The sequence below is a fragment of the Bufo bufo genome, chromosome 9, assembly GCF_905171765.1.
Source record: "Bufo bufo chromosome 9, aBufBuf1.1, whole genome shotgun sequence".
NCBI classification, from domain to species: Eukaryota; Metazoa; Chordata; class Amphibia; order Anura; family Bufonidae; genus Bufo; species Bufo bufo.
Window position 1 is genome coordinate 228937767 of NC_053397.1, and position 25911 is coordinate 228963677.

At 51.7% G+C, this 25911-nt stretch overlaps 1 protein-coding gene across 3 annotated transcripts in view; it reads right to left on the reverse strand.

Annotated features, from left to right (window-relative positions):
- POMGNT1 (protein O-linked mannose N-acetylglucosaminyltransferase 1 (beta 1,2-)) overlaps window positions 1–23755 on the reverse strand; it is a 49063-nt gene extending 25308 nt beyond the window's left edge. Inside the window, exons 1-12 of one of the 3 annotated variants that reach the window (XM_040407018.1) lie at window positions 23458–23755; window positions 10022–10124; window positions 9830–9945; window positions 9546–9611; window positions 8461–8574; window positions 8155–8272; window positions 5488–5586; window positions 5147–5274; window positions 4633–4703; window positions 3913–3988; window positions 3069–3152; window positions 2514–2555 (exon numbers count right to left, since the gene is read on the reverse strand). In XM_040407018.1, the coding sequence (XP_040262952.1) occupies window positions 2514–2555; window positions 3069–3152; window positions 3913–3988; window positions 4633–4703; window positions 5147–5274; window positions 5488–5586; window positions 8155–8272; window positions 8461–8574; window positions 9546–9611; window positions 9830–9945; window positions 10022–10124; window positions 23458–23619 (1179 nt within the window). In that variant the 5' untranslated portion in view covers window positions 23620–23755. Of the gene's footprint in view, window positions 1–2513; window positions 2556–3068; window positions 3153–3912; window positions 3989–4632; window positions 4704–5146; window positions 5275–5487; window positions 5587–8154; window positions 8273–8460; window positions 8575–8835; window positions 8869–8994; window positions 9109–9545; window positions 9612–9829; window positions 9946–10021; window positions 10125–23457 lie in introns of those variants that run through there. The other 2 variants (XM_040407019.1, XM_040407020.1) reach the window with 2 other exon arrangements.
- Between the last annotated feature and the right edge of the window lie 2156 nt (window positions 23756–25911).

Sequence of the window (25911 nt, forward strand, 5' to 3'; positions counted from 1 at the left end):
CTATATGTACCACCTAATCATGGTCACCTGTGGAGCCCGCACAGCTATATGTACCACCTAATCATGGTCACCTGTGGAGCCGGCACAGCTATATGTACCACCTAATCAAGGTCACCTGTGGAGCCCGCACAGCTATATGTACCACCTAATCAAGGTCGTCTGTGGAGCCCGCACAGCTATATGTACCACCTAATCAATGTCACCTGTGGAGCCCGCACAGCTATATGTACCCCCTAATCAAGGTCACCTGTGGAGCCCGCACAGCTATATGTACCCCCTAATCAAGGTCACCTGTGGAGCCCGCACAGCTATATGTACCACCTAATCATGGTCACCTGTGGAGCCGGCACAGCTATATGTACCACCTAATCAAGGTCACCTGTGGAGCCGGCACAGCTATATGTACCCCCTAATCAAGGTCACCTGTGGAGCCGGCACAGCTATATGTACCCCCTAATCAAGGTCACCTGTGGAGCCCGCACAGCTATATGTACCCCCTAATCAAGGTCACCTGTGGAGCCCGCACAGCTATATGTACCACCTAATCAAGGCCGTCTGTGGATCCGGCACAGCTATATGTACCACCTAATCAAGGTCACCTGTGGAGCCCGCACAGCTATATGTACCACCTAATCATGGTCACCTGTGGAGCCCGCACAGCTATATGTACCACCTAATCAAGGTCACCTGTGGAGCCGGCACAGCTATATGTACCCCCTAATCAAGGTCACCTGTGGAGCCGGCACAGCTATATGTACCCCCTAATCAAGGTCACCTGTGGAGCCCGCACAGCTATATGTACCCCCTAATCAAGGTCACCTGTGGAGCCCGCACAGCTATATGTACCACCTAATCAAGGCCGTCTGTGGATCCGGCACAGCTATATGTACCACCTAATCAAGGTCACCTGTGGAGCCCGCACAGCTATATGTACCACCTAATCAAGGTCACCTGTGGAGCCCGCACAGCTATATGTACCACCTAATCAAGGTCGTCTGTGGAGCCCGCACAGCTATATGTACCACCTAATCAATGTCACCTGTGGAGCCCGCACAGCTATATGTACCCCCTAATCAAGGTCACCTGTGGAGCCCGCACAGCTATATGTACCCCCTAATCAAGGTCACCTGTGGAGCCCGCACAGCTATATGTACCACCTAATCTCTCTCTCGCTTCTAGGAGGTGGACCTCCCCTCTCTCTTACTCCTAGGAGGTGGACCCCTCTCTCTCGCTCCTAGGAGGTGGACCCCCCTTCCCCTCTCTCTCGCTCCTAGGAGGTGGACCCCCCTTCCCCTCTCTCTCGCTCCTAGGAGGTGGACCCCCCTTCCCCTCTCTCTCGCTCCTAGGAGGTGGACCCCCCCCCCCCTCTCTCTCGCTCCTAGGAGGTGGACCCCCACCTCCCCTCTCTCTCGCTCCTGGGAGGTGGACCCCTCTCCCCTCTCTCTTGCTCCTGGGAGGTGGACCCCTCTCCCCTCTCTCTCGCTCCTAGGGAGGTGGACCCCCACCCCCCCCTAGGAGGTGGACCCCCACCCCCCCCCTAGGAGGTGGACCCCCACCCCCCCCCTAGGAGGTGGACCCCCACCTCCCCCTAGGAGGTGGACCCCCACCTCCCCCTAGGAGGTGGACCCCCACCTCCCCCTAGGAGGTGGACCCCCACCTCCCCCTAGGAGGTGGACCCCCACCTCCCCCCTCTCTCTCACTCCTAGGAGGTGGATTCCCCCCCCTCTCTCTTGCTCCTAGGAGGTGGATCCCCCCCCCCTCTCTCTTGCTCCTAGGAGGTGGATCCCCCCCCTCTCTCTTGCTCCTAGGAGGTGGATCCCCCCCCCCCTCCCCTCTCTCTCACTCCTAGGAGGTGGACCCCCACCCCCCCTCTTACTCCTAGGAGGTGGATCCCCCCCTCTCTCTTGCTCCTAGGAGGTGGATCCCCCCCCTCCTCTCTCTTGCTCCTAGGAGGTGGACCCCCCACCTCCCCTCTCTCTCACTCCTAGGAGGTGGACCCCCACCCCCCCTCTTACTCCTAGGAGGTGGATCCCCCCCTCTCTCTTGCTCCTAGGAGGTGGATCCCCCCCTCTCTCTTGCTCCTAGGAGGTGGATCCCCCCCTCTCTCTCGCTCCTAGGAGGTGGACCCCCACCCCTTTTTCCTGATGCTGTCATAGGACGATGGGTAAAGATGAAACGCACGCCCTTCCATTGCTCTGCGCAGTAACGGGACAGGCGCCTGCACTGAATGGAGCCAATCCGCAGTCAGATCCACGGCACAAGCTACAGGTTGGCAGCAGATTCTCTGATGTGTATCTTGCAGTGTGAACAATGGCCGACAGGTCTGGACATCGGCTGCTCACGTGAGGACTTTGGGGTAATTCTCAATCAGATAACGTGACGGTTAAGGCCAGGGGTCTGCGGTGCCCCCAGTGCCGGGACCCCACTAGACTGGACACATGTCGCCACATTCATAAACCAACCCAAGACAAGGACATCCCAGAAACGATAAGCGGCTTCTTCGGGTCACTCACCGGGTGCAGGTTGAAGGTGGCCGTCAGACTTGCTTTGTAATGCTAGAAGAGAGAGACAAGTAGATATCAATGGCGCGGTCACATGACCCGATACCAGTAGAGTTAGGGCCGATTCACACGGCTCCCCTGACCCAAACTGAGCACAGGCCTAATGGAGTCAGTGGAGCAGCGGCCGACACGTGGATGGTTCCCTGGACCGCGCCCTTGGGTCTCATTCACACATCCGCGTCACACAGATCCATCCGTGTCCACAACGAACCAGAGTCTATAGATGGACGCCAGACGGATCAACCATGAAAAAACCCACAAAAAGGCGTCCTAAATTCTTAATGGTTCCGGGTGTTGTGCCCACAAAATGGACACGAATGTGTGAATAAGGCCTAAGAGCAGGAGAGTGAAGGGGCAGCGCAGGCGCCACCCCTCTATGCGCTGTACACCGCCAGCACACACTGCCAGGCACTGGGCGGGGAGGTCTGGAACACTGGGCAGGATTCTGAGACCGTCCGCCGGCGTGCCGCAGTCACTGGAAGTGTGACCATCATCATGGGGCGTTACCTGTGCCACGCGGGCGTTCTTAATGCTGATCGGGGTGTGCTGGATTCCCTTCAGTCCAAACAAGTCCACCACGTCCATCGGCTCCTGAGCGACAAGACACAGAAAGTGAGGGTCCAGGACCAAGGTGGTCAAGACACGCCCCCGCAGAACCAAGGTGTCAAGACATGCCCCCGCAGGACCAAGTTACACCCCTACAGGACCAAGGTACACAAAACACGCCCCCGCAGGACCAAGGTGTCAAGACACGCCCCCGCAGGACCAAGTTACACCCCTACAGGACCAAGGTACACAAAACACGCCCCCACAGGACCAAGGTGTCAAGACACGCCCCCGCAGGACCAAGTTACACCCCTACAGGACCAAGGTACACAAAACACGCCCCCACAGGACCAAGGTGTCAAGACACGCCCCCGCAGGACCAAGTTACACCCCTACAGGACCAAGGTACACAAAACACGCCCCCACAGGACCAAGGTACACAAGACGCGCCCCACCCCCACAGGACCAAGGTACACAAGACGCGCCCCACCCCCACAGGACCAAGGTACACAAGACGCGCCCCACCCCCACAGGACCAAGGTACACAAGACGCGCCCCACCCCGACAGGACCAAGGTACACAAGACGCACCGCACCCCCACAGGACCAAGGTACACAAGACGCGCCCCACCCCCACAGGACTACCACTGAAACAGGGTACACTGTACACGTGCCCCACCCCCACAGGAACAAGGTACACACGAAGGAATACCTCCACCAACAAACAGCGCAGGTAATATGAAGGTAATGGTGGCGCACACGACTTATGAGGGGCAGAGACGCACAGGGTAAACAGCGACTCTTACCTCATAGTAACCATCGATGAAGACTGTGATCATCTGCGGATTGACACCTTGTGCTGAGAGAAGAGACCGCAGCATCCTGGAGGAAAGACGCGTCAGGTTATCATGGAGCCTCCCCCAACTCGTCCCCTCCCGTCAGTCATCGGGCAACGCAGCGACCCCCCCCCCCCCGCCCCGGTCACCGCAGCGCCCCCCGCCAGTCATCGGGCACCGCAGCGCCCCCCCCCCGCCAGTCATCGGGCACCGCAGCGCCCCCCCCCCCCGTCAGTCATCGGGCACCGCAGCGCCCCCCCCCCGTCAGTCATCGGGCACCGCAGCGCCCCCCCCCCCCCCCCCCCCCGCCAGTCATCGGGCACCGCAGCGCCCCCCCCGCCAGTCATCGGGCACCGCAGCCCCCCCCCCCCCCCCGCCAGTCATCGGGCACCGCAGCGCCCCTCCCCACCCCCCCCCCGTCAGTCATCGGGCACCGCAGCGCCCCCCCCCCCCCCCCGCCAGTCATCGGGCACCGCAGCGCCCCTCCCGCCAGTCATCGGGCACCGCAGCCCCCCCCCCCCCCCCGCCAGTCATCGGGCACCGCAGCGCCCCTCCCCACCCCCCCCCCCCCCCGTCAGTCATCGGGCACCGCAGCGCCCCTCCCCCCTCCCCACCCCCGTCAGTCATCGGGCACCGCAGCGCCCCCCCCGCGCCATCGGGCACCGCAGCGCCCCCAGTGATGGTGCTCACCTGTACAGGTAATTGGGGCGGTTCCCGGCGATCACCGCCACGGGCACACTGAAGACCTTGTTTTCTCGGAGCTGGAGGGAAGTAAGGCCACACAATGAGTGCGCAGGAACACATCTCTTTCCACGTCTGTTCTGTTTTTTTGCGGCCCCGTATGTGGAGCCATTCTGGGGCCAGAAATCAAAACTCAAATGGCTCTGTGTGCGTTCCGTGTCCGCATTAAGGACTGTTCTATTTGGGACCAGCTCTTCCGTTATACAAAACACGGAATATACAATATACCGATATCAGTGTTCTGCGGACCACAAAACATCCAGCGGTCATGTGCATGAGCCCTAGATTAGACTCTCCGTAACGGAGGCCGCAGTGGGGGGGGGGGTGGAAATACAGGAGACAATAAGGGTCTGTTCACACAAAGCAGATTTACAACTGTTCCTGCGGCGGATTCATCAGTCACAGCAGTGTGAACGTGGTCCAAGGTGGAAGACGGCAGTGACGTGTGGACAGACATACTCACAGCCATGGGGTTAAACTCAATCGGAGTGGGGTCCTTGCAGCTGCACACGCTGCCGTACCCCTCCACCTTGCTGCAGAAGCGTCTCCGCCGGCGGTTGTGCTCCGTGTCCGGCCAGTGACATTCTGCATCTGTGGACAGCAGAAACCCAGATCGGTCACTGCCCAGGACCCCGGCGCCCCCTTCATACTGCACCCCATTACTTAAAGGGGCTCCCCAGACAGATACACCGGGCCCCCTCCGCCCCCGATACACTCTGGCCCCCTCTATTCTAGCAGCCTGAAGTGGGACATAAAGGAAGGAGAGTCCAGAGGTGGGGGGGGGGGAATTTGATGAGATCTCACCTTCAGGAGGAACCAGCTGCACGTCCGTCTTCAGCAGGACCGGATCTCCCCATGTGGACAGCGCTGGAGACTTGGAGTGTTTTTCTCCAAAGATCTGACCTACAGCGGAGAAGAAAAAAGTCTGGTGCATCAGGGGCCCGGAGCCGCAGACATCCGGGGGGCGGGGGAGGGTGCATTACCTCCTTTCTTCACCACGAACATCCACAACGAACGTGTCACTCCCTCCTGAGTTACATCTTGTATTATACTCCAGAGCTGCACTCACTATTCTGCTTGTGTACATGCATTACGTCCTGTATTATACTCCAGAGCTGCACTCACTATTCTGCTGGTGCAGTCACTGTGTACATACATTACTTATCCTGTACTGATCCTCAGTTACATCCTGTATTATACTCCAGAGCTGCACTCACTATTCTGCTGGTGCAGTCACTGTGTACATACATTACTTATCCTGTACTGATCCTGAGTCAAATCCTGTATTGTACTCCAGAGCTGCACTCACTATTCTGCTGGTGCAGTCACTGTGTACATACATTACTTATCCTGTACTGATCCTGAGTTACATCCTGTATTATACTCCAGAGCTGCACTCACTATTCTGCTGGTGCAGTCACTGTGTACATACATTACTTATCCTGTACTGATCCTGAGTTACATCCTGTATTGTACTCCAGAGCTGCACTCACTATTCTGCTGGTGCAGTCACTGTGTACATACATTACTTATCCTGCATTACATCCTGTATTATACTCCAGAGCTGCACTCACTATTCTGTTGGTGCAGTCACTGTGTACATACATTACTTATCCTGTACTGATCCTGAGTTACATCCTGTATTATACTCCAGAGCTGCACTCACTATTCTGCTGGTGCAGTCACTGTGTACATACATTACTTATCCTGTACTGATCCTGAGTTACATCCTGTATTATACTCCAGAGCTGCACTCACTATTCTGCTGGTGCAGTCACTGTGTACATACATTACTTATCCTGTACTGATCCTGAGTTACATCCTGTATTATACTCCAGAGCTGCACTCACTATTCTGCTGGTGCAGTCACTGTGTACATACATTACTTATCCTGTACTGATCCTGAGTTACATCCTGTATTATACTCCAGAGCTGCACTCACTATTCTGCTGGTGCAGTCACTGTGTACATACATTACTTATCCTGTACTGATCCTGAGTTACATCCTGTATTATACCCCAGAGCTGCACTCACTATTCTGCTGGTGCAGTCACTGTGTACATACATTACTTATCCTGTGCTGATCCTGAGTTACATCCTGTATTATACTCCAGAGCTGCACTCACTATTCTGCTGGTGCAGTCACTGTGTACATACATTACTTATCCTGTACTGATCCTGAGTTACATCCTGTATTATACCCCAGAGCTGCACTCACTATTCTGCTGGTGCAGTCACTGTGTACATACATTACTTATCCTGTGCTGATCCTGAGTTACATCCTGTATTATACTCCAGAGCTGCACTCACTATTCTGCTTGTGCAGTCACTGTGTACATACATTACTGTACTGATCCTGAGTTACATCCTGTATTATACTCCAGAGCTGCACTCACTATTCTGCTGGTGCAGTCACTGTGTACATACATTACTTATCCTGTACTGATCCTGAGTTACATCCTGCATTATACTCCAGAGCTGCACTCACTATTCTGCTGGTGCAGTCACTGTGTACATACATTACTTATCCTGTACTGATCCTGAGTTACATCCTGTATTATACTCCAGAGCTGCACTCACTATTCTGCTTGTGCAGTCACTGTGTACATACATTACTGTACTGATCCTGAGTTACATCCTGTATTATACTCCAGAGCTGCACTCACTATTCTGCTGGTGCAGTCACTGTGTACATACATTACTTATCCTGTACTGATCCTGAGTTACATCCTGCATTATACTCCAGAGCTGCACTCACTATTCTGCTGGTGCAGTCACTGTATACATACATTACTTATCCTGTACTGATAATGAGTTACATCCTGTATTATACTCCAGAGCTGCACTCACTATTCTGCTGGTGGAGTCACTGTGTACATACAGTACTTATCCTGTACTGATCCTGAGTTACATCCTGTATTATACTCCAGAGCTGCACTCACTATTCTGCTTGTGTACATGCATTACGTCCTGTATTATACTCCAGAGCTGCACTCACTATTCTGCTGGTGCAGTCACTGTGTACATACAGTACTTATCCTGTACTGATCCTGAGTTACATCCTGTATTATACTCCAGAGCTGCACTCACTATTCTGCTGGTGCAGTCACTGTGTACATACATTACTTATCCTGTACTGATCCTGAGTTACATCCTGTATTATACTCCAGAGCTGCACTCACTATTCTGCTGGTGCAGTCACTGTGTACATACATTACTTATCCTGTACTGATCCTGAGTTACATCCTGTATTATACTCCAGAGCTGCACTCACTATTCTGCTGGTGCAGTCACTGTGTACATACATTACTTATCCTGTACTGATCCTGTATTACACTCCAGAGCTGCACTCACTATTCTGCTGGTGGAGTCACTGTGTACATACATTACTGTACTGATCCTGAGTTACACCCTGTATTATACTCCAGAGCTGCACTCACTATTCTGCTGGGGGTGGTGGGGGTGAGTTACCTCCTTTCTTCACCACGAAGGTCCACATGTCCCTCCAACCAAGGTTTGGCGCTATCTGGCTGCCCAGACTCTTCAGCAAGTTCTTGGCCGTGTCCTTGAGATGGAAGGAGCCTTCATCCTGCAGGAAAGACACACCGTCCTTCACTAACACATGGCATCTTAATGAGGCTGCACTACTGAGACATTCTATCCATGTCCACACACAGCTGTCCGTCAGTAGTGCAGCCTCAGGCATTGTGCTACAAATTCAAGGAATATATTGGCCCAAAAAATCATCATCAGGAGATGAGAAGCTCCCGGAGTCACCTTGACTGTGAAGATGAGAACACGACCTCGGGCGACCATGTTGAGGAACAGAACCATGGCCTCGTCCTCGTGCGGGGAGTACGTGTCGAACACCCTCTTCGCCATGACGTGGCCCTGCGGACAGAACGGTGCACAAATCACATGACCACGTCACAAGAACCGGGTCACTGAGGCCCAAACCGATCCTATCAGAGCGGATGAAAGCTGCTGGCGGCACCTGCACAGAACGGCGCACCTACCCCGGCTCCTGCCCCCGCTATGGCGTCTGCCACCTGCCCCGGCTCCTGCCCCCGCTATGGCGTCTGCCACCTGCCCCAGCTCTTACCACCGCTATGGCGTCTGCCACCTGCCACCGCTATGGCGTACGCCACCTGCCCCGGCTCCTGCCCCCGCTATGGCGTCCGCCACCTGCCACCGCTATGGCGTACGCCACCTGCCACCGCTATGGCGTACGCCACCTGCCACCGCTATGGCGTACGCCACCTGCCACGGCGCCCGCCACCTGCCACCGCTATGGCGCCCGCCACCTGCCACCGCTATGGCGTACGCCACCTGCCCCGGCTCCTACCACCGCTATGGCGTCCGCCACCTGCCCCGGCTCCTGCCACCGCTATGGCGTCCACCACCTGCCCCGGCTCTTGCCCCCACTATGGCGTCCGCCTCCTGCCACCGCTATGTCATGCGCCTCCTGCCACCGCTATGGCGTCCGCCACCTGCCCCGGCTCTTGCCCCCACTATGGCGTCCGCCTCCTGCCACCGCTATGTCATGCGCCTCCTGCCACCGCTATGGCGTCCGCCACCTGCCCTGGCTCCTACCACCGCTATGGCGTCCACCACCTGCCCCGGCTCTTGCCCCCACTATGGCGTCCACCACCTGCCCCGGCTCTTGCCCCCACTATGGCGTCCAACACCTGCCCCGGCTCTTGCAACCGCTACGGCGTCCGCCACCTGCCCGCTCCCTACATATGCATCCCATATACTGGAACGTGGATGGACACAAGCGTTCTCGATGGATCCAGTAACCAGGAAGCGACTGCAGCGACTAGGAGCCCCCGCCTCATGGTGCACAACCCCCTCCGGCCTACCGTTGCCTGGTTGAGGACGATGACATGGATGCCTCTTCCCTGCTCCCGGGCTTCATCCTCCAGGACCTGAGGTAATAAAGACGACAGGTTACACAGAGTCCACGGCGGCAGGTGGATCCCCGGAACACGTCATCACCCGCCGCATCCTGTGGACACCGACCCTGGGAGAAGTTCCTACAGAATTCAGGTCACAACCCTAATGGTGGCCAAGAGATCTAAAGAGCGAGACAACAGGCGAAGGACACGCCCTATGGAAATAACGGATCACCGGCGGCAGAACTCACCGCCGTCCCATCCACCGCAATGTAAACCTTCGAGCGGCTGGAGAAAACTTCTATGTCCAGAACTCTTTTCCCACCAGCGGCTCGATGAGGGAAGTCCACATTCTGCACGCCGTCATCTGCGGGACACAGGAATAAAACCGTCAACTGTAAGCGACGCAGGACAGAAAGAGCGCAGATCAGCGCTGCACTCACCATAATCCCGCTCCACCTCCTCCGCATTCACCGCTCGCCGAGTGTCCAGGATCAGCTTGATATTGACAATGACGGTGATAAGAAGGAAGAGAACAGCGGCCGCCTACAGAAGAGGAGACGTCACATTACATCCTGCATCATACTCCAGAGCTGCACTCACTATTCTGCTGGTGGAGTCACTGTGTACATACATTACTTATCCTGTACTGATCCTGAGTTACATCCTGTATTATACTCCAGAGCTGCACTCACTATTCTGCTGGTGCAGTCACTGTGTACATACATTACTTATCCTGTACTGATCCTGAGTCACATCCTGTATTATACTGCAGAGCTGCACTCACTATTCTGCTGGTGCAGTCACTGTGTACATACATTACTGATCCTGTACTGATCCTGAGTTACATCCTGTATTATACTCCAGAGCTGCACTCACTATTCAGCTGGTGCAGTCACTGTGTACATACATTACTGATCCTGTACTGATCCTGAGTTACATCCTGTATTATACTCCAGAGCTGCACTCACTATTCTGCTGGTGCAGTCACTGTGTACATACATTACTTATCCTGTACTGATCCTGAGTTACATCCTGTATTATACTCCAGAGCTGCACTCACTATTCTGCTGGTGCAGTCACTGTGTACATACATTACTTATCCTGTACTGATCCTGAGTTACATCCTGCATCATACTCCAGAGCTGCACTCACTATTCTGCTGGTGCAGTCACTGTGTACATACATTACTTATCCTGTATTATACTCCAGAGCTGCACTCACTATTCTGCTGGTGCAGTCACTGTGTACATACATTACTGATCCTGTACTGATCCTGAGTTACATCCTGTATTATACTCCAGAGCTGCACTCACTATTCTGCTGGTACAGTCACTGTGTACATACATTACTGATCCTGTACTGATCCTGAGTTACATCCTGCATCATACTCCAGAGCTGCACTCACTATTCTGCTGGTGCAGTCACTGTGTACATATATTACGTATCCTGTATTATACTCCAGAGCTGCACTCACTATTCTGCTGGTGCAGACACTGTGTACATACATTACTTATCCTGTACTGATCCTGAGTTACATCCTGTATTATACTCCAGAGCTGCACTCACTATTCTGCTAGTGCAGTCACTGTGTAGATACATTACTTATCCTGTACTGATCCTGAGTTACATCCTGTATTATACTCCAGAGCTGCACTCACTATTCTGCTGGTGCAGTCACTGTGTACATACATTACTTATCCTGTACTGATCCTGAGTTACATCCTGTATTATGCTCCAGAGCTGCACTCACTATTCTGCTGGTGCAGTCACTGTGTACATACATTACTTATCCTGTATTATACTCCAGAGCTGCACTCACTATTCTGCTGGTGCAGTCACTATGTACATACATTACTTATCCTGTACTTATCTTGAGTTACATCCTGTATTATACTCCAGAGCTGCACTCACTGTTCTGCTGGTGCAGTCACTGTGTACATACATTACTTATCCTGTACTGATCCTGAGTTACATCTTGTATTATACCCCAGAGCTGCACTCACTATTCTGCTGGTGCAGTCACTGTGTACATACATTACTTATCCTGTACTGATCCTGAGTTACATCCTGTATTATACTCCAGAGCTGCACTCACTATTCTGCTGGTGCAGTCACTGGGTACATACATTACTTATCCTGTACTGATCCTGAGTTACATCCTGTATTATACTCCAGAGCTGCACTCACTATTCTGCTGGTGCAGTCACTGGGTACATACATTACTTATCCTGTACTGATCCTGAGTTACATCCTGTATTATACTCCAGAGCTGCACTCACTATTCTGCTGGTGCAGTCACTGTGTACATACATTACTTATCCTGTACTGATCCTGAGTTACATCCTGTATTATACTCCAGAGCTGCACTTACTATTCTGCTGGTGCAGTCACTGTGTACATACATTACTTATCCTGTACTGATCCTGAGTTACATCCTGTATTATACTCCAGAGCTGCACTCACTATTCTGCTGGTGGAGTCACTGTGTACATACATTACTTATCCTGTACTGATCCTGAGTTACATCCTGTATTATACTCCAGAGCTGCACTCACTATTCTGCTGGTGCAGTCACTGGGTACATACATTACTTATCCTGTACTGATCCTGAGTTACATCCTGTATTATACTCCAGAGCTGCACTCACTATTCTGCTGGTGCAGTCACTGTGTACATACATTACTTATCCTGTACTGATCCTGAGTTACATCCTGTATTATACTCCAGAGCTGCACTTACTATTCTGCTGGTGCAGTCACTGTGTACATACATTACTTATCCTGTACTGATCCTGAGTTACATCCTGTATTATACCCCAGAGCTGCACTCACTATTCTGCTGGTGGAGTCACTGTGTACATACATTACTTATCCTGTACTGATCCTGAGTTACATCCTGTATTATACCCCAGAGCTGCACTCACTATTCTGCTGGGGCAGTCACTGTGTACATACATTACTTATCCTGTACTGATCCTGAGTTACATCCTGTATTATACTCCAGAGCTGCACTCACTATTCTGCTGGTGCAGTCACTGTGTACATACATTACTTATCATGTACTGATCCTCAGTTACATCCTGTATTATACTCCAGAGCTGCACTTACTATTCTGCTGGTGCAGTCACTGTGTACATACATTACTTATCCTGTACTGATCCTGAGTTACATCCTGTATTATACCCCAGAGCTGCACTCACTATTCTGCTGGTGCAGTCACTGTGTACATACATTACTTATCCTGTACTGATCCTGAGTTACATCCTGTATTATACTCCAGAGCTGCACTCACTATTCTGCTGGTGCAGTCACTGTGTACATACATTACTTATCCTGTACTGATCCTGAGTTACATCCTGTATTATACTCCAGAGCTGCACTCACTATTCTGCTGGTGCAGTCACTGTGTACATACATTACTTATCCTGTACAGATCCTGAGTTTTACAGCAAGACACGGAGGCTTCATATTGCTTTCTCCTTCTTTACTGAACCACCAATAGCAGCAAAGAGCAAAAATTTACATATAAGGAACCATAGCAACCAAGGTCCCTCCCCACTGGCCCCTATAATAGGCCGCTCTTCCTCTGTGACTTCCTCTTTCTTTGCTGCTGCCACCAAGTTAAGTACATCTTCTTCCTTGCTTATGTCATTGATGTTTGGTGTATATTGTGCGTTGTGTATCCCAGGGTGACTAACCCTGCTTGCCTGCAGCGCTCCTATTTGTTGTTTTTGTATGCCTGCCCCTGTTGGGGGCGACTACACTAGTCCCCTGCGCTTATCTCCGCGCTAATTGCTCCCAGGGACGCTTTCCCTCAGCTGCCCCCCCCTTTTGCTTATTCCTTCCAGGGACAGTTCGCTGCCACAATCAGTTAAGTTCTACCTTATTTGACCTTACAGCATGATAGCGCGGCTCCCGGTGCTCGGTGGGCGGGTCCTCCTTCCCCTTGTACCGCCGCACCATCCCTGACGCTCCCGGAGCGGTAGGGCCGCGAGTTCTCGCGAGATCTCGGCGGCCATCTTGCGTTTGGCTGCCGCGATTCGCTGGCTTTTGGGGGCGGAGCTACGGCACTTCCTGCTTCCTCCAGCATTCGGCCACTATACACGGCTCGGTCGGCGGCTCCTGCTCACCTGCTGCAGCGCTTCTCTCTCAGGTGACCTCTCCCACCCTCTGGGCCTAATATTAGTGCAGTGGTTGTTCCATCTGATCAGTTAGGGATGTCATCTAATACCCCCCCCTCAGACAGCCAATAGGCCCCCCTCCCCCTCTGAGGGACGTCTCTCCACTGAGGTGGATGCACAGGCGCTGGCCCTGCAGCGCTCTGTATCGGATACGATCATGGCAGCCATGGGCTCCATGTCATCCATTCTCTCACAGACCATTTCCCAGGCTCTGTCCGTCCCACCTCCCACTGTACCTTTGCAGGACCCCATTGATACTATGCAGCCTACCTCTAATGACCCTCCTGTGATTCAGGAGATTGTGACTGGTGCGCATCTTGCCACCCCAGAGACCGTGCTTAGCTCACGGAAAAGGGCCTATTCCCGCCAGGCAGAACGGGCGCGGACATGGAAATGCGCGAGAGCGCAATTATCGGAACTGTCTGACTCTGACAGAGCTTCAGACGAGGAGGCATATGCAGACATGGATTACGGGGCAGAGGAGGATGTCACCCCCCCCCGATTCAGGGCCCCTCTACTTCCGCTACTGCGGCCTCCTCTGCCAAGGAGGTGGCTTCCTCCAGTTATGCTAACCGTTCTGAGGTCGTGTTAGATGACTCAGGAGAACCCATGTTCGACCCTGAGTCCTTACATCACCCGCGTTCGGCGGAATGGCTCCCCTCTCCCCATGTGGGGGCTTACTTAGAGCATTGGGTCCGTCACTCGCTTACCCGCGAGTCACGCAATAAGCTCAGGGCAGAGTGTCCCAGACCAGTAGTACCCAATAAGGTGTGTGACACCCCAATTGTTGACCCCAAGATGGCGCAATTTCTGGCCAAGACTGGCTGGAACTCTAAGAAGGGCCTAGATTCAGCTCTCCGCAGCTGCCAGGACAAGATTCTAGATGTCCTTGGTCCACTGACCAAGATCTTGGAGATGGCCGAGAGGGCTAGGAATGAGGGATCCCAAATAGACCCCGAGGAATTACGGGGTTGGACCCAGCGGGCCATTTGCCTTACTGGTAACGCCAATACGGCTGTGGCGATTGAGAGGCGCAAGTCAATCTTGTTCAAGATAGACCCGAAGCTAGCTAATCTAGCGCTCACTGAAGCGGGAAAGGAAGCACAGGGCCTCCTTTTCGGAGAGTCTTTCATTAAGGACATGAGTCGGTTTGTGGGCACCTTTACCGCGCTTGACAAGGCCCAGAGCTCGATGCGCAGAGTTTTTCAGGGTCGGGTCTCTCATCGGGCCGGCAGTGGTAGGGGCCGCCTGTCCGGCCGTTCTAGTTTCCAGGCCCGCGGAGCAAATAGAGGCTTTGGCGGACATCGTCCGTCCTTCCAGGAGCAACGTAACCCGTCTCCTTTCTTCGCCTCCAGAGGAAACCAGTGGCGTTCTCGTTCCTTCCGGGGCAACCCCAACCATCGCAGACCCTTGGGTAAGTGCTCCCCTGACCGGGGATTCTATGGTTCCTTGTGTAGGGGGCAGACTCCAGCGTTTTTCCCACGCTTGGAGTGTCATTACCTCAGACCCGTGGGTCCTCACCACGGTCAAGGGATTTCACATAGAGCTCACGGGGTCCCCCTACCTTGTTCCCTCCCCGCCACTTGTCCCCCTGTCACACACAGCTTGCGCTCTGGTCGACGCGGAGTTGTGCTCCCTCAGACAGAAGCGGGCGATAGAACGAGCGTCCCCATCAGGTGGGGCGGTGATCAGCAATATCTTCCTTGTCCAGAAGAAGGGTGGACAGATGAGGCCAGTTATCAATCTGCGCGCGCTGAATGCGGTAGTTCGCTACCGGCATTTCAAAATGGAGGGGATCCATCTTCTTCGGGACTTGTTAGTTCCTGGGGACTGGATGGTAAAGCTGGACCTGAAGGATGCATACCTGACGGTCCCAGTGGCCACTCACTCCAGGGACCTGCTCCAGTTCTGGTGGAACGGCGAGGTCTGGAGGTTCACCTGTCTGCCATTCGGACTGTCGTCAGCTCCTTGGTGCTTCACCAAGTTGCTGCGTCCGATCGTGTCATGGTTGAGGACTCGGGGCGTCCGCCTAATCATTTACCTGGACGACATCCTCCTGATGCACGAATCCAGGGTGGGGTTACTGGAACATCTCCAGTGGACGTCGGATTTGCTTTCAGATCTCGGATTCCTCCTCAACATAGAGAAGTCCTGCCTCATCCCGGCTCAGAGGATGGAATTCTTAGGATTCACGGTGGATTCTCTCTCGGAGTCCCTCAGTCTGCCGACGGCAAAGTTGCGGGCGATCCGCAAAGAACTGAGACATGCGCTTCTCATACCCCATCTCTCATTGCGTCATCTGGCCCGCATCATCGGTCTGTTAGCCTCGTCCATCCAGGCGGTGTTTCCAGCTCCGTTACATTACCGTGCGCTCCAGCGTCTGAAGATCGCCCATCTTCGGACCGGTGCATCCTTTGCGGACGCGGTGGTCCTGGATTCGGAGGCCCGAGAGGAATTGAGTTGGTGGATAGCCAATCTGGTAGCGTGGAACGGCAGGGCGATTTTCGGCTCCCTGCCAGAAATGACCATAGAATCAGATGCGAGCCTCCAGGGTTGGGGCGCCCATTGCAATGGTGTATCTACGGGAGGCCCCTGGTCAGCAGAGGAGTCCCTCCTGCACATAAATGCTTTGGAGCTCCTGGCAGGATCTTTCGCGGTGAGGAGTTTTTCCAACGGGATCGCCAACGCTTGCATCAAGTTACGTATGGACAATATATCAGCAGTCCAGTATGTCAACCGTTTGGGGGGTACTCGCTCAGCGACGTTGGCTCGTCTGGCCAAGGACTTTTGGACATTTTGCCTATCCAGAGACATCATGGTCCAGGCGGAGTACCTACCGGGGCTGAACAACGTCCAGGCGGATTGGAACTCGCGCTACCTATCGGATGGCAGCGATTGGCAATTGGACCCTCTGGTCTTCTCAGCTATCTCGGAATTGTGGGGTCCGATGTCTATCGACCTGTTCGCTTCACGGCTGAACAGACAGCTCACCCGGTTTTACAGCTGGCGTCCGGACCCGGAAGCATTAGCAGTGGATGCGTTCCTCCAGGATTGGTCGGTATCCCGCCTGTACGCGTTTCCACCATTCTCGATGATTCCGAGGACACTCTTGCAGGTGATTCGTCAGCAGGCGGACCTAGTTCTTGTGGTACCGTTCTGGGGGTCTCAGGTCTGGTTCCCGTCGTTGCTGAGGATTCTAGTGGAGATTCCTGTACTTCTCCCGACCCGATCGGATCTCCTCCACAACCCTCTGGGACTACAACATCCCCTTCTACTCGACGGTTCCCTGCGGCTGCTGGCATGCCGGATCTCCGGACACCTGGATCGTTCGAGGGAGTTTCGGCAGCAACTCGACAGTTATTGGACAGTGCATGGGCTCCCGGCACTAGGAAGTCGTACCGGGCAGCCTGGAGAACTTGGGCTAACTGGTGCGTGGAACGGGACTTGGATCCCGTTTCGGCACCTGTAACCCATCTGCTAGAGTTTCTCACCTCTCTCTTCGAGGCGGGGAAGGCATATCGGACCATTAACCTTTTTAGGTCCGCTATCTCTTCTACCCATGCGGGCTTCGAGGGAGTCGCGGCTGGCCAACATCCGTCTGTTTCTCGCCTTTTAAGGGGGGCTCGTTTATCTCGTCCCCCGCGTCCTCGTTTTTCCACAACATGGGACGTGGCCCTGGTCCTTACCTTCTTGTCCTCCTGGCCCGGGAACTCTGACCTCACAATTAGGCAATTGTCAGCTAAGCTTTTGACGTTATTTTGCCTTATTTCGTGCAAGAGGGTCTCAGATGTGAGGGCTCTTGATCACGACGCGCGTTCCTTTACCCCTGAGGGGGTTACTTTCAACATCTCGCGTCGCACGAAGACCAACATACGTTTCGTGTCCTACCCCAGTTTTCCTGACTCTCCGATCTTATGTCCAGTGGCGTGCCTTAAAGAATACGAGTCCAGGACTCTGGCGCATCGGTCTCCGAACAGTTCTCAGCTGTTCATTTCTATTCGTCATCCTTTTGGACCGGTTTCTAGCCCCACGTTAGCACGCTGGCTTAAATGGGTCATGTCATTAGCGGGTGTGGACACGTCTGTCTTCACGGCCCATTCTGCGCGTGGGGCCTCTGCCACCGCCTTGGCGGTGTCGGGTGCCAGATTAGAGGATGTTATGCGCCTGGCTGATTGGTCCAATGTTACCACTTTCAGGGAGTTCTATTTCCGTCCTCCACCTAATTTATTTGCTTCAATCATTGACGGGCTTTGAACTTGCAATACGAAGCCTCCGTGTCTTGCTGTAAAACTTAATGATGTTCCTATTTCATGACGTAAAGTCATAGTTTTATTAAAGACACGGAGGCGAGTATTGCCCACCCTATTCCCTCCCTTGGGGTTTTTCTCGCAGTTTTTGTTACAGGGGTCATGTATCATTGCCTCTATGTATTATTAACCATTTAAGTTATTGTGTTTTAGGTGTTATTGTCCTAATGTTCTTGCATTGACATTGTATTTCATGTTATTTATTACAATTCTTATTGTGTTCGGTCACTTGTCACCTGTTTTTCCAGTGGCGAAGGTGGCTTCTGGACATTCTGTCTTGAGATGTTGTTTCACCTAGGCCTATGGTCTGTTTTATTTTCCAGGATGAAGTCTTTCCGTTACAGGATGCCGTGTTTTCCGGAGGATATGTTCTACAGTTTAGCCTGGTTGGCTAGTTGATTACGCTTCTGGGCGTTGGACTGTCTGTTCCAGTTGAAGTTTGGAGTCATCGTTGTGATGTTCGTGATGTCGGTTCGGTTCGGAGTTACAGTTGGGATGTTCGGGATGTCAGCACCAGATGTTCAAAGAAAGAGGAAGTCACAGAGGAAGAGAGGCCTATTATAGGGGCCAGTGGGGAGGGACCTTGGTTGCTATGGTTCCTTATATGTAAATTTTTGCTCTTTGCTGCTATTGGTGGTTCAGTAAAGAAGGAGAAAGCAATACTCGCCTCCGTGTCTTTAATAAAACTATGACTTTACGTCATGAAATAGGAAAATCATTAAGTTACATCCTGTATTATACTCCAGAGCTGCACTCACTATTCTGCTGGTGCAGTCACTGTGTACATACATTACTTATCCTGTACTGATCCGGAGTTACATCCTGTATTATACTCCAGAGCTGCACTCACTATTCTGCTGGTGCAGTCACTGTGTACATACATTACTTATCCTGTACTGATCCTGAGTTACATCCTGTATTATACTCCAGAGCTGCACTCACTATTCTGCTGGTGCAGTCACTGTGTACATACATTACTTATCCTGTACTGATCCTGAGTTACATCCTGTATTATACTCCAGAGCTGCACTCACTATTCTGCTGGTGCAGTCACTGTGTACATACATTACTTATCCTGTACTGATCCTGAGTTACATCCTGTATTATACTCCAGAGCTGCACTCACTATTCTGCTGGTGCAGTCACTGTGTACATACATTACTTATTCTGTACTGATCCTGAGTTACATCCTGTATTATACTCCAGAGCTGCACTCTCTATTCTGCTGGTGCAGTCACTGTGTACATACATCACTTATCCTGTACTGATCCTGAGTTACATCCTGTATTATACTCCAGAGCTGCACTCACTATTCTGCTGGTGCAGTCACTTTGTACATACATTACTTATCCTGTACTGATCCTGAGTTACATCCTGTATTATACTGCAGAGCTGCACTCACTATTCTGCTGGTGCAGTCACTGTGTACATACATTACTTATCCTGTACTGATCCGGAGTTACATCCTGTATTATACTCCAGAGCTGCACTCACTATTCTGCTGGTGCAGTCACTTTGTACATACATTACTTATCCTGTCCTGATCCTGAGTTACATCCTGTATTATACTCCAGAGCTGCACTCACTGTTCTGCTGGTGCAGTCACTGTGTACATACATTACTTATCCTGTACTGATCCTGAGTTACATCCTGTATTATACTCCAGAGCTGCACTCACTATTCTGCTGGTGCAGTCACTGTGTACATACATTACTTATCCTGTACTGATCCTGAGTTATATCCTGTATTATACTCCAGAGCTGCACTCACTATTCTAATGGTGCAGTCACTGTGTACATACATTACTTATCCTGTACTGATCCTGAGTTACATCCCGTATTATACTGCAGAGCTGCACTCACTATTCTGCTGGTGCAGTCACTGTGTACATACATTACTTATCCTGTACTAATCCTGAGTTACATCCCGTATTATACTCCAGAGCTGCACTCACTATTCTGCTGGTGCAGTCACTGTGTACATACATTACTTATCCTGTACTGATCCTGAGTTACATCCCGTATTATACTCCAGAGCTGCACTCACTATTCTGCTGGTGCAGTCACTGTGTACATACATTACTTATCCTGTACTGATCCTGAGTTACATCCCGTATTATACTCCAGAGCTGCACTCACTATTCTGCTGCTCAGTCACTGTGTACATAGTCCTCCGGAGCTGCACTCACTATTCTGCTGCTCAGTCACTGTGTACATAGTCCTCCGGAGCTGCACTCGCTGTTCTGCTGCTCAGTCACTGTGTACATAGTCCTCCGGAGCTGCACTCGCTGTTCTGCTGCTCAGTCACTGTGTACATAGTCCTCCGGAGCTGCACTCGCTGTTCTGCTGCTCAGTCACTGTGTACATAGTCTTCCGGAGCTGCACTCGCTGTTCTGCTGCTCAGTCACTGTGTACATAGTCTTCCGGAGCTGCACTCGCTGTTCTGCTGCTCAGTCACTATGTACATAGTCCTCCGGAGCTGCACTCACTATTCTGCTGGTGCAGTCACTGTGTACATAGTCCTCCGGAGCTGCACTCGCTGTTCTGCTGCTCAGTCACTGTGTACATAGTCCTCCGGAGCTGCACTCGCTGTTCTGCTGCTCAGTCACTGTGTACATAGTCCTCCGGAGCTGCACTCGCTGTTCTGCTGCTCGGTCACTGTGTACATAGTCCTCCGGAGCTGCACTCACTATTCTGCTGCTCAGTCACTGTGTACATAGTCCTCCGGAGCTGCACTCACTATTCTGCTGCTCAGTCACTGTGTACATAGTCCTCCGGAGCTGCACTCACTATTCTGCTGGTGCAGTCACTGTGTACATAGTCCTTCGGAGCTGCACTCGCTGTTCTGCTGCTCGGTCACTGTGTACATAGTCCTCCGGAGCTGCACTCGCTGTTCTGCTGCTCAGTCACTGTGTACATAGTCCTCCGGAGCTGCACTCACTATTCTGCTGCTCAGTCACTGTGTACATAGTCCTCCGGAGCTGCACTCACTATTCTGCTGGTGCAGTCACTGTGTACATAGTCCTCCGGAGCTGCACTCGCTGTTCTGCTGGTGCAGTCACTGTGTACATAGTCCTCCGGAGCTGCACTCACTATTCTGCTGGTGCAGTCACTGTGTACATACATAGCTTATCCTGTACTGATCCTGAGTTACATCCTGTATTATACTCCAGAGCTGCACTCACTATTCTGCTGGTGCAGTCACTGTGTACATACATTACTTATCCTGTACTGATCCTGAGTTACATCCTGTATTATACTCCAGAGCTGCACTCCCTATTCTGCTGGTGCAGTCACTGTGTACATACATTACTTATCCTGTACTGATCCTGAGTCACATCCTGTATTATACTGCAGAGCTGCACTCACTATTCTGCTGGTGCAGTCACTGTGTACATACATTACTGATCCTGTACTGATCCTGAGTTACATCCTGTATTACACTCCTGAGCTGCACTCACTATTCAGCTGGTGCAGTCACTGTGTACATACATTACTGATCCTGTACTGATCCTGAGTTACATCCTGTATTATACTCCAGAGCTGCACTCACTATTCTGCTGGTGCAGTCACTGTGTACATACATTACTTATCCTGTACTGATCCTGAGTTACATCCTGTATTATACTCCAGAGCTGCACTCACTATTCTGCTGGTGCAGTCACTGTGTACATACATTACTTATCCTGTACTGATCCTGAGTTACATCCTGTATTATACTGCAGAGCTGCACTCACCATTCTGCTGGTGCAGTCACTGTGTACATACATTACTTATCCTGTACTGATCCTGAGTTACATCCTGTATTATACCCCAGAGCTGCACTTACTATTCTGCTGGTGCAGTCACTGTGTACATACATTACTTATCCTGTACTGATCCTGAGTTACATCCTGTATTATACTCCAGAGCTGCACTCACTATTCTGCTGGTGCAGTCACTGTGTACATACATTACTTATCCTGTACTGATCCTGAGTTACATCCTGTATTATACTCCAGAGCTGCACTCACTATTCTGCTGGTGCAGTCACTGTGTACATACATTACTTATCCTGTACTGATCCTGAGTTACATCCTGTATTATACTCCAGAGCTGCACTCACTATTCTGCTGGTGCAGTCACTGTGTACATACATTACTTATCCTGTACTGATCCTGAGTTACATCCTGTATTATACTCCAGAGCTGCACTCACTATTCTGCTGGTGCAGTCACTGTGTACATACATTACTTATCCTGTACTGATCCTGAGTTACATCCTGTATGATACTCCAGAGCTGCACTCACTATTCTGCTGGTGCAGTCACTGTGTACATACATTACTTATCCTGTACTGATCCTGAGTTACATCCTGTATTATACTCCAGAGCTGCACTCACTATTCTGCTGGTGCAGTCACTGTGTACATACATTACTTATCCTGTACTGATCCTGAGTTACATCCTGTATTATACTCCAGAGCTGCACTCACTATTCTGCTGGTGCAGTCACTGTGTACATACATTACTTATCCTGTACTGATCCTGAGTTACATCCTGTATTATACTCCAGAGCTGCACTCACTATTCTGCTGGTGGAGTCACTGTGTACATACATTACTGATCCTGTACTGATCCTGAGTTACATCCTGTATTATACTCCAGAGCTGCACTCACTATTCTGCTGGTGCAGTCACTGTGTACATACATTACTTATCCTGTACTGACCCTGAGTTACATCCTGTATTATACTCCAGAGCTGCACTCACTATTCTGCCGGTGCAGTCACTGTGTACATACATTACTTATCCTGTACTGATCCTGAGTTACATCCTGTATTATACTCCAGAGCTGCACTCACTATTCTGCTGCTCAGTCACTGTGTACATAGTCCTCCGGAGCTGCACTCACTATTCTGCTGCTCAGTCACTGTGTACATAGTCCTCCGGAGCTGCACTCACTTTTCTGCTGGTGCAGTCACTGTGTACATAGTCCTCCGGAGCTGCACTCGCAGTTCTGCTGCTCGGTCACTGTGTACATAGTCCTCCGGAGCTGCACTCACTATTCTGCTGGTGCAGTCACTGTGTACATACATAGCTTATCCTGTACTGATCCTGAGTTACATCCTGTATTATACTCCAGAGCTGCACTCACTATTCTGCTGGTGCAGTCACTGTGTACATACATTACTTATTCTGTACTGATCCTGAGTTACATCCTGTATTATACTCCAGAGCTGCACTCACTATTCTGCTGGTGCAGTCACTGTGTACATACATTACTTATCCTGTACTGATCCCGAGTTACATCCTGTATTATACTCCAGAGCTGCACTCACTATTCTGCTGGTGCAGTCACTGTGTACATAGTCCTCCGGAGCTGCACTCGCGGTTCTGCTGCGGTCACTCACCTGGCACATCCGCCGCACGGTCCTCTGGTTGCTCAGCTTGTATTTCCAGGCCAGGTACCAGCTGCGCTTTTTCAGGGCTGCGGGGGGCTTCCTGTGGGCGCCGGGGCCCCAGTCATCCATGGCCTCCTGGGCACCTGGGGGCCCCTGCGGTACCGGCTGCATCAGTCTGCGTCCTCCTGTCAGGAGGTAACACGGAGGAGAGCGCCCGGTACACTCCCGCGCACGTTACCGGCTGGTGCCCTCATCTTCTGCCCCTATCATCAGCGGGAGGGGGAGGGGAGCACGGACACACGTGACACATGTCCGCACAGAAAGGGACCAATGAGGAGAGAGCGATGCCAGCCAATAGGAGGCGATCCCCTCCAGCATCTATTTATATTAACGCTTGTCCCGGCCAGGCTTCCGTACACCGCGCGTCACAGTAGGGCGGAGACGACAGTAACGAGAATCCACCCCCCCCCCCCCCCCCCCCCCCACTCTACAAGAGCCCTGATACCGGCCCCTAATACTAACCCCTGAGTATTAACCCCTAATAGTCACCACGGATACCGGCCCCTAATACTAACCCCTGAGTATTAACCCCTAATAGTCACCACGGATACCGGCCCCTAATACTAACCCCTGAGTATTAACCCCTAATAGTCACCACTGATACCGGCCCCTAATACTAACCCCTGAGTATTAACCCCTAATAGTCACCACGGATACCGGCCCCTAATACTAACCCCTGAGTATTAACCCCTAATAGTCACCACTGATACCGGCCCCTAATACTAACCCCTGAGTATTAACCCCTAATAGTCACCACGGATACCGGCCCCTAATACTAACCCCTGAGTATTAACCCCTAATAGTCACCACTGATACCGGCCCCTAATACTAACCCCTGAGTATTAACCCCTAATAGTCACCACTGATACCAGCCCCTAATACTAACCCCTGAGTATTAACCCCTAATAGTCACCACTGATACCAGCCCCTAATACTAACCCCTGAGTATTAACCCCTAATAGTCACCACTAATACCGGCCCCTAATACTAACCCTTGAGTATTAACCCCTAATAGTCACCACTGATACCAGCCCCTAATACTAACCCCTGAGTATTAACCCCTAATAGTCACCACTGATACCAGCCCCTAATACTAACCCCTGAGTATTAACCCCTAATAGTCACCACTGATACCAGCCCCTAATACTAACCCCTGAGTATTAACCCCTAATAGTCACCACTGATACCGGCCCCTAATACTAACCCCTGAGTATTAACCCCTAATAGTCACCACTGATACCAGCCCCTAATACTAACCCCTGAGTATTAACCCCTAATAGTCACCACTAATACCGGCCCCTAATACTAACCCCTGAGTATTAACCCCTAATAGTCACCACTGATACCAGCCCCTAATACTAACCCCTGAGTATTAACCCCTAATAGTCACCACGGATACCGGCCCCTAATATTAACCCCTAATGGTCACCACGGATACCGGCCCCTAATATTAACCCCTAATAGTCACCACGGATACCGGCCCCTAATACTAACCCCTGAGTATTAACCCCTAATAGTCACCACGGATACCGGCCCCTAATACTAACCCCTGAGTATTAACCCCTAATAGTCACCACTGATACCAGCCCCTAATACTAACCCCAGAGTATTAACCCTTAATAGTCACCACTGATACCAGCCCCTAATACTAACCCCTGAGTATTAACCCCTAATAGTCACCACTGATACCGGCCCCTAATATTAACCCCTAATAGTCACCACGGATACCGGCCCCTAATACTAACCCCTGAGTATTAACCCCTAATAGTCACCACGGATACCGGCCCCTAATATTAACCCCTAATAGTCACCACGGATACCGGCCCCTAATACTAACCCCTGAGTATTAACCCCTAATAGTCACCACGGATACCGGCCCCTAATACTAACCCCTGAGTATTAACCCCTAATAGTCACCACGGATACCGGCCCCTAATACTAACCCCTGAGTATTAACCCCTAATAGTCACCACTGATACCGGCCCCTAATACTAACCTCTGAGTATTAACCCCTAATAGTCACCACTGATACCGGCCCCTAATACTAACCCCTGAGTATTAACCCCTAATAGTCACCACTGATACCGGCCCCTAATACTAACCCCTGAGTATTAACCCCTAATAGTCATGACTGATACCAGCCCCTAATACTAACCCCTGAGTATTAACCCCTAATAGTCACCACTGATACCGGCCCCTAATACTAACCCCTGACTATTAACCCCTAATAGTCACCACTGATACCAGCCCCTAATACTAACCCCTGAGTATTAACCCCTAATAGTCACCACGGATACCGGCCCCTAATACTAACCCCTGAGTATTAATCCCTAATAGTCACCACGGATACCGGCCCCTAATACTAACCCCTGAGTATTAACCCCTAATAGTCACCACGGATAC